The sequence below is a fragment of the Fundulus heteroclitus genome, chromosome 1 (genome assembly GCF_011125445.2).
Source record: "Fundulus heteroclitus isolate FHET01 chromosome 1, MU-UCD_Fhet_4.1, whole genome shotgun sequence".
NCBI classification, from domain to species: Eukaryota; Metazoa; Chordata; class Actinopteri; order Cyprinodontiformes; family Fundulidae; genus Fundulus; species Fundulus heteroclitus.
In genome coordinates this window covers 40,001,331-40,016,235 of record NC_046361.1, presented here as the reverse complement: position 1 = coordinate 40,016,235, position 14,905 = coordinate 40,001,331, and the positions used below count along the sequence as shown (strand labels likewise).

Below are 14,905 nucleotides of genomic sequence, written 5' to 3'. Positions count from 1 at the left end.
CATGTAGGACCTTGGGGAGGGGGGCGTTACTGGAGGTTGCCACTTTCTGATGACGTCCCTCACCCCAATTTTATCATGCATTTTAGACACTTTCACTCCAAACATTTTTACAACGCACATTCATGTAGGCCAAGGTATGGGGGGGTGGGGGTGATGTCGTCTGGGGGGGGCTTATGTTGTGTGAGCCTCGCTTCGGAAGGCTCCCTTCACCCCCTCTCGCATTTAGACATTGAGGGTTCTGGGCAGTTGCTTGGAGGGGGGGCGCTGGCACCAGCTTTCTTCCGGAGGGGGGGTGGGCTGTGCCGTGCACCCTCTTCAGCGCTCCCAGTTTTAAACACACTTGAGAACAACATGCAACAACAGAACATCTGAGCGGGCGTAGGGAGGATCGGGGTCTTTTGCACACCCCCGATCCCCGATTATGGCACGGAGTCTGGGGCCTGGAGGATAAGCGGGCCACCGGTGTTACTCGATTGTATCTGTTGCTTTATGTCTGTTGGTTGTGCTGTTCCTTTTACATCTCTCTTTTCAGGAGATGGAGCCCACGGAGGACGTTTTATCATTCTCTCCCTTTTATCTCTTCTTTCTTTCACCTCTTCTCTTTCTTTTTTTTCTCTTCTTGTTCTTCCTTTACTCTCCTACTTTCCCATTGTAGTGTCCATATAATTTGAAAGTTTCCCTGCAGGAATCACAATAAAACTATTTACATGCATGCTGATGGGGTGGGGCTGGGCTGCATGCTCGGCTCTGCTACCCATTTTTTTTTTTTTACAAAATGCTTGCCTATTTTCTGTGAGAAAATGAACTGAGCTGTTTTAATGTCAGCTTGAAGGGTGATATCAGAACAGATGAGAGAAGGAGGGAGGGACAGTTGATCAGGTAACAGAGATAAATATATAAAGTGTCCATGTAAACATTTTTTTACTACACTCTTACTTAAGGCTGTATTTATTGAATGTGTTGTCATTTTTCCCAACCAAATCACAGTGCACCATGTAAATAAATACACCTGGAAAATCGAATAATTTTGGTATGCCATCAAAATACAGTCTACAAATACAAAATGTTTAGCTACTGTTACTGCATCTGGGTGCTTTGCTGGAAACAGTTCTATCCATTTAGAAAAGGCATCTATTATCACTAGACAATACTTTTTCCCTTCACTCTGATTTAATTCAATGAAGTCCATGTGAATTATTTGAAATGGGTAGCTGGGATATGGAAACTTGCCTCAGTTCACAGTGTGAACTGTTGAAAACGTATACTGACTGTCTTTGTAAATAGTGGCTCATTTTCTTTCATTAACTGGCAAGCCTCTGTGAGGGCTACTAGTTCTGCATCTTGAGCAGAGTAGTCATTTCTTTATGAGCCATCTACGGAAAGAGTTTGTCCCTCGGTTAAGGGTTGATCTTTTAGATCTGGTCTGGATTTAGTCAACTGTTCAGCTACTTATTGACAGTCATGCTTGCTGCCGTCTTCCAGGAGCAGCATAAGTGTTGTAGTATCTATTCCTGATGTTTGAGTGCTCTGTCTTATCATCTGAGCTAAAGGCTCGATATAGAGGGCAAGCTTAGCAAAACACCTGATGTTTTTGATATAGAATAATCTGTCAGTTGTTTTCAAATGTGAAATGTTGACACCGTTATAAACAAGCTTAGTTGATGAGCTGAAAGGTTTCCCAAAATGCAAATACTCACCAGCTAAAAAACACCATCCATGAAGATAGTCATCATCCTTTTAAACCAATAAAGAAACATTTCTATGCTCCATCCACCATTTTTATGCAATCTGCCATTTTTTTGAGGATTCTTACATCATGCATGTCATCTGTTGTTGCCAGATCTGGATTTTGTTTCCAGCTGAATCTCTGAGTCTCCATTCAGTTTTTATACTCGTAAACAAAATGAAACCGATCCGTAGTTCTATGGAAACATTCAATCTTTATTTATATAGCACTATTACACATAACAGAAGGACCAAAGGGCTTCACAGTGAAATAACATTACAAAATGGTAAAAGCAATAAGCTATAAAACAAAATGTGACAGATAGAATAGATAAATCAATATAAGCAAAAACAATAAAATAATACCTTAACAGCCAAACACTGCCCCAAATCTTCCCGGAATTAAAAGCTATGGAAAACAATGAGTTTTAAAAAGTGATTTAAAATCCTCCAAGGCTCTGGCAGACTGGATTGTGTGAGAAACTGAATATGACGGAGAAGGCCTGGATGATCCCATTATAGATGGAGTTACAAAAGTCCAGTGGTAATAAAAGCATGTTGACCTTTTCAAGAGCCTTCTGAGGAAGACACAGAATAATTTTAATCTTCAACCTCAAAAGATCAAACTTAACAAATATAATAATGTCATTGTTATTTTTATTTAGACACTAAAAGTTCTGCTTCAGCCATGTTTCTATGTCTTTTAAGCATTTTTACACATTCTCAACAGACTACTGCTGGCCTTTAGAGGGAGATAAATCTGGATATCATCTGTGAAACAGTGAAATGAACATTTTGTATAAAAGATAATATTAATACCAACAGACACTAAAATTAAATAATTTATTGTGTTAAGTATTTATTAGAAAAGTGATGATTAACAGTTAATGACTATATCAGATAGAATTATTTTTACTATTTACAATTTTTATTATTTTCTATTTTACTATTTTACTATTATTTACTATGTTAGTAATGAAACTTATGTTCATTGCATTTCTCATGTATATACTCTTTACTACGAAGAAGTTTTAAGCTTTTGGTTATTCAGAAATTAAAGTGTATTTTATATGACTGATCTCTCACTACTTTAGTTTATTGTTCATTAGATTATTGTGTTAATCATATATTTGCTGGAATATATAGACCAGTGATTACCATTTTATATTACCACGTATGTGTATTGATTTACTCTCTCTCTCTTATCGTTGCAGAAGGCCTGCAGAAAGCAGAGAAATTTGTTGTCACGATAATAAGTGTTTTTCTAAATATGCCTGAAACTGTTATGAACTGTATTCAGCCATCTGGAATGCTTAAGTATACCTGTACTGTGTGGACTGCTTGGTATTATCTCGAAGGTCACAAAGTGTTTTGCTTATCCCTACCCCTTAGCTTGACAAATGTAACCAGGGTTCCCTAAATAAAAGAGAGGAGGCGACAGAGTGGCTTCAGATTGAATTTGGAGATCTGTATTAAGCATCTCTGTTCGCTCTCCTTGCAAGACTATTTGAAAACTAACCTCATTGTTGTCTCTCCTTCTTGTGTTGTTAATGAATGTTTTAGGTGTTTGAACCTGACAGTATAATTTATTAAACTTTTATTTAACCAGGAAAGTCACCTTTGAGATTAGCAATCTCTTTTTAAAGGGAGACCTGGCAAAATAAATAGAAAAAAATAAAACAGAAAACATTACATCTAAAATGCTGGTGAAGATTCTCAGTCATCCAGGTCACTGTCATTCAAAAAAAGTAAAAAACAAAACAAAAAAATGGATTTTTTTCTGAATAGGAAGCGAAACATCTTCAAAAAGTCCAGTTTTTTTTTTTTTTTACTTTTTTGGAATTACATTTAAAACATCTTATGTAAAGACCATCCACAAATACCTTTTAAAACGTATTAAAACTGTAAAATGTTACGTCAAACAAAATTAGAAACACAATTTAAAAAAGTCCTCCCTGCGACTATCAATCTATCTTTAAAATCAAGATCAAGCTGTCAAGCTGCAAGACATTTTGCAGAGAGCTCCATGTTGTGGGTGTGCGGTAGGCAAAAGCCTTTTTCCCCCAAGGAATCCTTTCAGTAACAGTTAGCAAGAGGTTACATGATGAAGCATGATGATGATGCACAGAAAAAAATTTCCATCTTGGTATGTTTATGGCCCTGATCCGTCAGTTTGTGAAGGTGCATGTTTAGCTAATGCAAAACAAATAATTTGCATTTCTGACAAATGACTTCCTGCTTTCCTGGCAAGTCAAATGGATTCAAAACTGCTGGATTTACATAAGCAATGTCAGGTATTGTACAAGCCCAGGTCTGTTTTACCTAGAAGCATGACAAGATAAGAAAAATTGTACCAAATGATCAACACTTTCACAGCAAACACTTGAGTTGGACCTTTTATGTCGTATTTAAAGGCCTGCTTGCTGTGCAGCAAAGGGGGAACGGGCTTTGCTGTCTCCCCCGCTTTGCAATGATTGTCCTCCAGGGTCAGATTAATTTGCTCTCCGTTGTTTTGTGTAATTTAACACTCAACATTTACAGTCAACGTTGAAACCCAGTTACATTGACTTGACTGATTTGACTTTGTTCTCTCAACTCTATTTTCCTTAAAAACATGTTTGTAACTGAATAAAAATATCAGTTCTTTGTTCCTATAATTGCAAACAAAGAACAAGTTTCAAAATTGGACATTTGACAAACATATCAATCAAGAAAAACATATTTGAGACAAACTGTAGTGTATAAAAAAGTTGAACCTACATTTTTTACTTTTAGAGACTCTAGGAACCACCAGCAGACCTGCAGTCTGAGAGCGAAGTGCTCTGTTAGGAACATACGGGGTAATCAGAGCTCTGATATATGATGGAGCTTGATTATTAAGGGCTTTATACCTTAGAAGAAGAATTTTAAATTATATTCTTGATTTAACAGGAAGCCAATAAAGGGAAGCTGAAATTGGAGAAATATGATCCCTCTTGTTGATTTTGATCAGAACTCTTGCTGCAGCTTTTTGGATCAGCTGAAGACTTCGAACTGCATTTTGTGGACTTCCTGATAGTAAAGAATTACAATAGTCCAGCCTTGAAGTAACAAATGCATGGACTAGTTTTTCAGCATCACTCCTGGACAGAATGTTTCTAATTTTGGCGATATTCCGGAGGTGAAAAAAGGAAACTCTGGAAACCTGTTTAATATGGGATTTAAATGGCATGTCTTGGTCAAAAATAACACCAAGATTTTTCACTTTATTACCAGAGGTCAAGTTAATGCCATCCAGATTAAGTGATTAAGAAGTTTATTTTCTGAGGAACTCTGTTCCATGGAATAAAACTTCCGTCTTGTTAGAATTTAAAAGCAGGAGATTTAAAGTCATTGAGGTTTTGATGTCAACAAGACATGTGTAGTCAAAGTAATTGATTAGAGTTGTTGGGATTTATGGATAAATATAGAGTGTCACGAGCATAACAGTGGAAATTAATACTATGCTGTCAGAAAAATTTTATCTCAACAGATTTCCTGCTATCTGCCTTTATCAGGATATAGATTTGGAAGTTGAAAAAAATTTCCATCCTGGTAGGTTTATGCCCTGATCCATCAGTTTGTGAAGGTACATGTTTAGCTGATGCAAAACAAATAATTTGCATTTCTGACATATGACATCCTCTTTTCCTGGCAAGTCAAATGGATTCAAAACAGTTAGATTTACATTGGCAATGTCAGGTGTTGTACAAGCCCAGCTCTGTTTTACCTAGAAGCATACTAAGATAAGAAAAATTTTACCAAATGATCAACACTTTCACAGCAAATGTCTGGTAGTTAAGCTTCAAGACCACTACACTATTGTGGACAGGTGTGAAGACCCTGCTGGTTAAAAGTCTGAGCTGTTGTAGGAAGGCAAACTGATTAAGAACACCTGAGTTAGACCATCATGCTGTATATAAAGGCTTAGTTGCTGTGCAGCAAAGGGGGAATGGGCTTGTCTCCAGGGTCAGATTGATTTGCTCTTTGTTGCGTTTCTTAATTTAACACTCAACATTTACATTCAACGTTGTCACTCTGTCACTGGGCTTTGACGGATTAGACTTTCTTCACTCGACAGTTTTATTTTCTTTAAAGAAAATATTTGTAACTGTGTAAAAATATGAGTTATTTGCCTTTTTGTCATAACCCATGGGATTGAGACAAAATGAGGGCTTTTCAGTTTAGAGTTTGTTTGTGATATTTTGCTGATTTGATATTTGAGTTTATTGTTTGAGACAATTATTTTGTCTATTTCAAATGTGGTCATTTCAATTCTTTGTAAACATGATAAACGTTTCTTCAGTGGCCTGTTTCTGTTAAACCTGTCGACCGAAGAGATGAAGTAAACTAAAGCTCAATGCCTGTTGCGATTCATGTGCAATTTGGAGTTTGTTGGAGCACCTCTGTGCCTTTTATGTAGAGAAATTTGTTCCTATAATTGCACACAACGAACAAGTTTCAAAATAGGAACTTTGAAAAATTTCTCAATCATAAAGTTTTTGAGACAAATTTTAAAGTATATGCAAAAGTTGAACGTACATTTTTCTGGTTAGCTGTTGTTTTTAAGACCGAGTTTTACAAATTACATTATTTTCAAAGTGCTTCACATTCTCTGTTGTAACTGCAAAACATTATATTTATATGCTACTGTGAGGATGAGCTTTTTATGGAAAAGAGGCAAGGGCCCTTTAGTAAGCACCTCACTTACAGTTGGGTGACCGGGGCCTGGTGGAGTTGAAGCTGTCGCCCTTGGTTCCTGGGGGGCCTCTGCTCCAGACTCTGCTCTGCTGTCCACTGGATAGATGAATAACGTCCCTGTGAGTGGCTCCCTGGTCTCTTTGTTGTGTGGGGCTGCTGCTTTCCATGGTCTTTTCTAATCCCTGGTAAGGACTGGAGGTGACACCTTACCATCCATCACTTAGCACAATTCATGTAAAACCTACATGACATGTTTTGCATCTTTACACACACGCTTACTGTATGTTCTCAAATTAAAGCAGCTGTGTTATATTGTACTTTGCTCCATCAGTGTTAGGGCTGGATAATTCAATAACGATATTGATATCGATCGATAGACGTATATCGATGATATTTTCTATCATCGATAGAAATAGAATAACAATTTTCCTTCCTTTTGCATTCTAACCAATCATGTCGGTCAGGGATTCCCAAAGTGTGGTGCACGCACCCTTGGGGGTGCGCCAGCTGCCACTAGGGGGTGGCAACTGGCGAGATGGAAAATGTGATGGCGGTCTGACTGTTTTTTTCCCCACTCCATAAAGATGTGTAAATAAATACTTCCTTTGTAAAGATTAAAATCAAAAACTGTAAATTTAATCAATAAATAAAAATGTATTGTAATGATCCGTATTAGACTTTATTGCTAAGTGCTGTTGCACACTTACTGTTTCTTTAAGTTAGATTGTTTCGGGTTTGTACCGGAAGAAATGTGTGGAGCTTTATTTTGAATTTCACAAAGAATGAGACTGAGGTACACAGGGGATTTATTATAGTTATTATTGAATTAGAAAAAATATTAAGATCTAAATGCGGCTTAGAAATAAAATGGTAAAATCATATTTGGGTTTGTGGTGATTTAATCAATGTAAATATTCGTTTTAGATTCACAGATCGATCGCATCAATAAGAAATCATAACAGACTTTGTGATATCGGCAAATATCGTATCGTCATCTGAACAAATCTATATAAAAACATATTGTGATAAAGCTGGTGATTTACACCCCTACCACACCAACTTTAGTTCTTTAAATTAAAAGAATTTAAAGTGTTAGCTGCCAAACTGTGGTTGTGTTGACAACATTACCCTCCGACATCTAAAAGGTAAGAATCCAGATGAATAAGGTGCCAAATGAAAACACTGAACATTAGATTTTGGTAAACAAAAAACAAAAAAACATTAATATAAGCTAATTATCACTTACTTACTTCATGATTTGGAATGGGAGTGAAGAGGTGACAAGATTATCAGCCACAAAATTTAATTTATTAACATGAACATAGAAGTGACATAACACTGAACAAATCCACATTTCAATTGAATGTGCAAAAACAATCAAAATAAAGAAAAATAGTGGGAGATATTCCTGCTTCCTTTAAGAATCTCAATTATGCAGGAGTCAAATAATGTCTGAAAATACAAATAAATAAATCAAAAATCCATTTCTTGCTTTGTAGGTTGTTGCTGACTGTCAGTCCTGCTGCCTGATCTCTGTCCTGACACATGGCCTTCTCCTCGGGCTAACTCCTACAAGAATCAAGAAAAAATTCTCTTTGACCACTCCTGTTTACAGCAAACATAATCAGTCATAGTCATATAAACTGACAAACAGGCAATAAACCAGGGTTACATTTATTTTTAGCGTTCAGGAAAGTCACAGATAACAAATACTTATGTAATAAGGTGCTTATTAAACAATGATGATTTGAGGCTTTGTTCACAGCAATGTGCATTTAGATATTCTGACATGATAGTGTGCAGCAGGCAGTTACATTAAGGTAATTGTAACTTATGAGGGGCTAGTAACAGTGGGGTGATTTAGAAGTGTTGGACTACAGTCTCCCATCAGGGAGTGATCACCTGGGTGGGTGGGATGTTTGGAGATGCGCCTGGGCCTGTTTTGACCCATTCTGCATAAATTAAGAGTCTAGATCCTGCAGACGGCATCCCATAATCCCCAGCGCTGTTCTCACCACCCGTGCTACTTTCATTCTCTCCTGTACCGTGGAGCTCCCATGTCACACAGTTGTGCTGATCCATAAAATACTTTCTATGGTAGTAATGTAAAGTTCTTTGGCACCTTGTTGTGAAGTCCTTTTCAGTTTGCTGAGAAAGAAGAGCCATTTCTGCTTCTTCTTCACCATGTGGGACGTGTTCGCAGTCCAAGACAGGTTAGAGATGTGAATGCCCAGGAACCTAATGCTGTCCACCTGCTCTACCACCTCCCCTTGCATGTAGAGAGGAGCGTGTTCAGTCCTCCTGGACCTACTGTAGTCTATTATTACTTCCTTGGTCTGACTGGTGTTCCTGGAGCTCCACTGTGTGAGATTGCTGACCTCATCAGTGTAGTGGGACTCATTCATTGGTGGAGATCAGACCCATTACAGTGGTGTCATCCACAAACTTCACCACTGTTTTTATGGGGTGGACAGCAGTACAGTCCTGGGTGAAGAGAGTTGGGCTGAGAACACAGCCCTGTTGAGTTCCTGTGTTGAGGATCAGTGGAGCAGATGTTCCCTATCCTCACCACCTGGGGTCTGTTGGTTAGAAAGTCTCTGATCCAGGAGCAGAGACGTATGGACAGTCCATGTTGTGGAGCTTCAGAACCAGCATGTCTGGTAGCATGGTGTTGAATGCTGAGCTGAAGTTCGTGACCTAACATGGTGTTGGGCTGCTGGGGGTGAGTCAGAGCTGACCGCTAACGAGACATCATCCTCTTGGGAGCGATTCTCCCTGTAGGAGAACTGCAGGCTGTCCAGGCCAGCAGGGATGGCATCATTGATGTACTTTAGGAGGATCCTCTGGAAGCCCTTCATGATGACGGTGGTGAGAGTGAATGGATGATAGTCATTGAGGAAGATGAGGATTGGGACCGTGGAGAGCTCCAGGGAGAGGTTGAAGATGTCCAGAAAGACACCTGCTAGCTGGTCTGCATACAATTTAAGTGTCCAGGATGATACCATGTCTTGGCCTGCAGACTTGTTGGTGTTAACCTTCTTCAAGGACGAGATCACTTGGCAGAGCTGCAGGACGAAAGACTGAGGGTGCTCTTCTGGCTGGGAGAATGTTCAGGTTTCCTGCTCCCTGCAGAGTCAAAGCTAAGAATCTGTTCAAGGTGTCAGGGAGAGCCGGGTCATTGCTGAGCCACTGGTCACTGCGCTTGTTGTCCTTCCAGACAGCTATATTTTACACAGCAAGTCGTAGCTTCTCCTTACCTGTGCAGACTTAGCTCCATCATCCACTGCTTCTAGTTCCTGCCCTCCCTACTTCTGCTCTTTCAATTGTGACAATAAAAATTTAGTTAACAATGTGGAAACCCACAAAGAGTTCTTTTACACAGATTCTTTTACACAGATTTCTTTTACACAGAAATCAAAGAGGTTTGTGTTTATTCTTGCCATGAACCAACATATGTAACACAAAGGTGACAATTGGATTCTTTTCAGCTTAACATGATATACTGCCATGTATTAATGAGTTGTGGAGGAGTGAGAATTACAACACAGGAGCTAGGTTTGATCACTTTGTGTCCTTGACTCCAATTCAACTGAGTACTGCTAAGCTGTGATAAGAAGCACCAACAAAACACATATTTCTTAAATCAAAACATTCCATCATCTGGGTGTGAGTGGAGCAACCTAGTGGTCCGCTACATGCTCTTCAACCCCACCAACACTCAGTAGGGTCAATAATTAGTCCAGGGCACTGGATTTTAGCAAACAACCAGAACAGCTGAACTTCGATAATGTAGAACATGCCCAAAACATCCTGTGCCTTGGGCGAGGTAGAGAGCAAAAAGGAGGAGTGGAAAAGGGGTTGTGCTCCGATAGGTGAGGATCTCTGGTGGGAGGACAGAGGTCCATTAATACATATATGAATGGAGGTCTTCTTCTGGGAGGAGTCTGAGCCGTTATCACCTGATCATCCGCCAGGACATGCGCGCGTTTGAGCCTGTCAATACAGATTGTCTCTTTACAGGAGATCTGTGAAACCTTGTAATGGAGACAGAGAACCCACCACATCTATGTGAACATGGTCAAATCATTGACTTGGAATGGAAAACAGTTCCAAGGGTGCTTTAGTGTGCCTATAGACTTTGGCATGCTGCAGCTCATTCCCTAACTGTTTTTGTAGTCCAGTCCAAACAAACTTAAAACTGACCAGTTTCACGGAAACTGTGATACCGGGTAGTGAAAGGCAATGTAAAGAGTCAAAAACCCAGTGATGCCACAAAACAGGAACCGAAGGGCGGGGACAGCCAGTAGAAACATCACAGAGTAGAAGGGGACCACCTTACTACACCTGTCTTTCCTCCAACTGGAGGCCCGTGGACCCAGACTGTAGCGCGAGAATGTCTGAATCACTACGCTAGTCCACAGCCATAGAAGAAAAATCATTGCCAACAAACTGGGCAGATCAGTGCACATGACAGACACTCTGCTACCAATTTGGACTTGTCATCTACATGTTGAATGTCAGTTGTAAATTCAGAAAGGGCAGCAAGTTGGTATTGTTGTCAGAGTCAGAAATTATGGACATTGCAAAGATAAGGGGCTTGTGTTCCTAATAAGCAGTAAATAAGTGGCCCAGCAAAAAGAATCTGAACTGGGATGTAGCCAGATACAGAGCATGCAACTCTCTATCAACAACACAGAATTTAGCTCATTGTCCTGCAATGTACTGCTGCAAAAGGCAAGCAGTTGCCAAACCCCGAAGACACACTTCTCTACCACTGCCCCTGCTGCTATGTGAGATACATCAGTTGTCAAAGCAATTTGTGCTGATGGGGATGAACCACCAAATGCCTGGAGGCAGAAGTTGTGATGCCCTAGGGAGGAAACAGGTTGTAAAAATTAACCATGTCCAAGAACTCCTGCAGGGACTTAACTGTGTGTGGCCACTAGTTGGGGGATGGGAGGAGCAGTGTGTGGTGTTATATCGTAGTGTGTGGTGTTGGAGTTGTTAGTGTTGGGTGGTTTTAATTTAATTTATCTTTCCTCGGGGGGGGGGGGGGGGTGGATGGGGGATTTTTGGAGGGCTCCATGTCCAGCTCCTTGTCTCGGTCCTGGTTCATGGCGGCTCCCGATGCTGAGTCGATCTGGGGAACAGGGGTCTGCATTGTTCGAGCAGGCTGGGTGATGAGACTTTTTTACTCTTTGTCCCGGATGGTCTGGAGGGTGGGTGGGTGGTTTGGGGGTGATGGTTTTGATCTTGGTTGGGTCTCGGACCTTACAGCCTAACTCTGGCCCAGTGGACTATGGTGGTGCAGCTAGTGGAGCCTCTCTCTCCGGGTAGGTTTTCGGAGAACTGAGTGCCTATTTTTAGTCAGTGGGGGGAGCTGGCTTCCAGTGAGAGTATTTGGCTCCCCTGTCATTCCTCCCCATCCCTAGACACCTCCCCCTGTCTGCTCCATCATGCTGCCACACATGTAGGACTTTGGGGGGTAGGGGCGTCGCTGACGAGAGGGGAGGATTTTCCAGCCCCGCTGGAACGTCCAAGGATTGGACGTCCATGACTCAAATTTTATTATACAACTTAGACACTTTCATTTATAACATTCTCACAATACACATATATGTAGGGCATTAATTGGGGGTGGGGTAATACATTTGGGGAGTTATTGTGTAGGTTTCATCGGAAGGGATCATCGGGGCTCCTCTTCCCTCTATAAGAGACATTTCATCTCAGCGCTGCGTGTCCCGAGCCCGTAACATCATCAGGGACCCCTTACACCCCCACCATGGACTGTTCTCCCTGCTGCCGTTTGCACGAATTCCATTTGCATAATCAATTCTGTACATACAAATGGTTTTAAAAATACTCACCTATACACTGGGACTTCTCCTACATTGTTTACATTTATATTGTTTACTTTTAAATCGCTGCTCCACCTTATACTGTAATTTATGTCGCTGTATGCAACAAAATTTCGTTCTGTACGCACTCTGTGCATACAAAATGACAAATATAGTTGTCTAAGTCTAAGGTTTCACCCAGGGTGGCTTCCTCTACCTCCACTTGCATTTAGACAGTGAGGGGTACTGGGTAGAGTCCTTGGGGGGGATGGGGGGCGTGGCGCGCTTGCACTTGCTACCTTCTAGAGGGGGAGTGGACTGTGCCAGGGAACCCCTTTTTGGTCCTCTCAGTTTTTAAAAAAAAACTCTAGCACAACATGCAATAACATTACATTTGAGCAGGCAGGTAGGCGTGGGGTCTTTTTCACACCCCTGTTCTCTAATTGCCACCCCGAGTCCGGGCCTTGGAGGAGGAGTGGGCCACCTGGTTGGGTCTTGAATGGGGGTGGACGCTGGGTGCTGGGGAAAGGCTGGGGCTCCCGCTTTTGCTCTTACCTGGAATATGAGGGGGGGCTCAGGTATGTAGGGTAGGGTGTGATGGAGGTAGAACCTCAGGGGTTGTGGGATGGATTCTGATTGATTTGCCTGGTCAGTTTATGTTGGCCCCATGTCAGGGTGAATGGGCCTGTGGGTCGTCTGGTGTGGTATCTGGGTGGGGCATTAGGACCCGAGTCAGGTTGTGGTGCCCCCCCCCCCCCATCTTGATGTTGGGGATCACCTTTCAGGTCTGGGGGCTAGATTCCTCTCCGGGATGCCGCTCCCTGGTCGTGGGGATATAGGATGTGTGTGGTGAGTGTGAGTGTGTGTACTGCGGCCAGAGTCCGAAATTAACACTCACCAGACGCCAAATGCGAGGAAATTTTCCGTTTGGTAAGTGAATTTCAGAGGGCTAGCTGCCACAAATTTCATAAAAATAACAAAACCCATCTGGACTCACAGCTCTGTCCATCCAGAGCTCAGTCTAAACCTGCCTTCTGCGGAGGCGGTTCAGCTTCTTTCACACCTTGTTTCTGGGGAGAGCATCTCCCAGATTAAGCCTTCATTAAGAACCAGTCATGGCTGCACGCTGGATCAGAAAATAATTCTTCTAACCAGATGCAGTCTAAAATGTCAGTCTGTTTATAAGTTTTGTTTTATTATTTTTCTGCATTTTTTAACTACGTGTGCTGCGTTTCTGCTGCTCCTCCTTCCTCCCTTCCCTCGGACCCAGGTGCTTTTATCAGCGGCCAGCCTTCAAAACGTGAATCACTACGTTTAATGTCCTTCTACCCGTACAAAAATGTCCCAATTAAAATCATTAGGAGAGTAAGTAGCTGTGTTTCATGCTCTTTTGTTTTTAACAACACAGAACCAGTGGTGCTTCGGTGGGCGTGGTGCCTTGCGCTTTACTTCAGGTGTGCAAAATTACGTTACATGTAATTTAGGTGCACACTTTTAAGGGTCATTTTAAGGAACTTGTTGTCATGATGCAGCCTTCAGGCTGCATTCTGAAAATTTCTTGCTCCTTCCCCAGTGCAGCCCTGATTGGGAACACCTGTCAGGCTGCAATCAACCTTGGACTCATTCCACCTGCTCACACCACTATAAAGACTCACCTCAGTTTGTCCATGGTCACTGGTTCGTCTGCAGTCTCCTGAACAACATGCCTGTCCTGTTCCTGCTCATCTCCTTGTCCTGTTCCCGTCTGTTCCCGTCTGCCAGTTCCTGTACCCCTGCAGGCTCCGTCTGGTAAAATGACTCTGGCTTTCATCGTCCACTTCCTTCTGCTTCAATAAACTCAGGAAACCAGCTCTGTGTGTGTGTGTGCTGTGTTCTGGGTTCATCAAAGTCAAATCATGATTTTTTGTGGGAGTTATCACATGTTCGCAGGGGCACAAGGGTGGCAACGTCTAAATGTGACAGTGTACGCCATTTTCTGTTTGTCTGTTTTTCAGGTTGGGTTGGACTGCCCCCTCTCAGATCTCCATTAAGTGTGGATCCTATCCCTCCTTTCCTGTTTCCCTCCTTTGGCTGGCTCCTTGGCCTGCTGGTGTGTTGGTGGTCCTTGGTGTCCAGGGCTGGATTACCATGCAGTGGCCGGCTCGCTTTGTCAGGCCTGGGCCCCTGTGGCTATGTCGGGGGCCCCGCAAAAGGATGATGTGCCCCTGGGCCTCAGGATCCGCTACGGTGTACTTGGCAGACCGCAGGGCCCATAGGTTTGTCCCTGCGGCTCCCAGGGGCTTTGCTGTGGTGGCTTTTGGGGCCCATTTCTGCTCTTCCCTTAGATAAGGGAGAACACTTTCTCTGTGTTGGCCCCTCTTGGTTACCTTTGCTCTGAGGGTCCCTTCGGGCATCTGGGATAATCTGGGGGGGCGGGTTTTTGGCTCCTCACAACCATTATTGAGCATTTTTCTTATGGAAAATCCTTACATGCACACCTGTGTTCTCACAAACACCTAAAGGTGCTTGGATTCGGGAGTGACCTCTATAGAGAAAATCCCTAATATTATTTTAAGCTGTCACTTTGTACGTTTCATATTAAATAATACTATATATTGTATATTCTTCATTGATGGTATCAGGTG

At 41.9% G+C, this 14,905-nt stretch overlaps 1 protein-coding gene across 1 annotated transcript in view; it reads right to left on the bottom strand.

Moving 5' to 3' along the window:
• Positions 1-8,841: 8,841 nt before the first annotated feature.
• The window catches only part of LOC118567289, a 40,777-nt gene continuing 34,713 nt past the window's right edge, over positions 8,842-14,905 (bottom strand). Inside the window, exons 6-7 of the mRNA XM_036124551.1 lie at positions 9,274-9,509; positions 8,842-8,947 (exon numbers count right to left, since the gene is read on the bottom strand). Of these exons, the coding sequence (XP_035980444.1) occupies positions 8,842-8,947; positions 9,274-9,509 (342 nt within the window). The remainder of the gene's footprint in view (positions 8,948-9,273; positions 9,510-14,905) is intronic.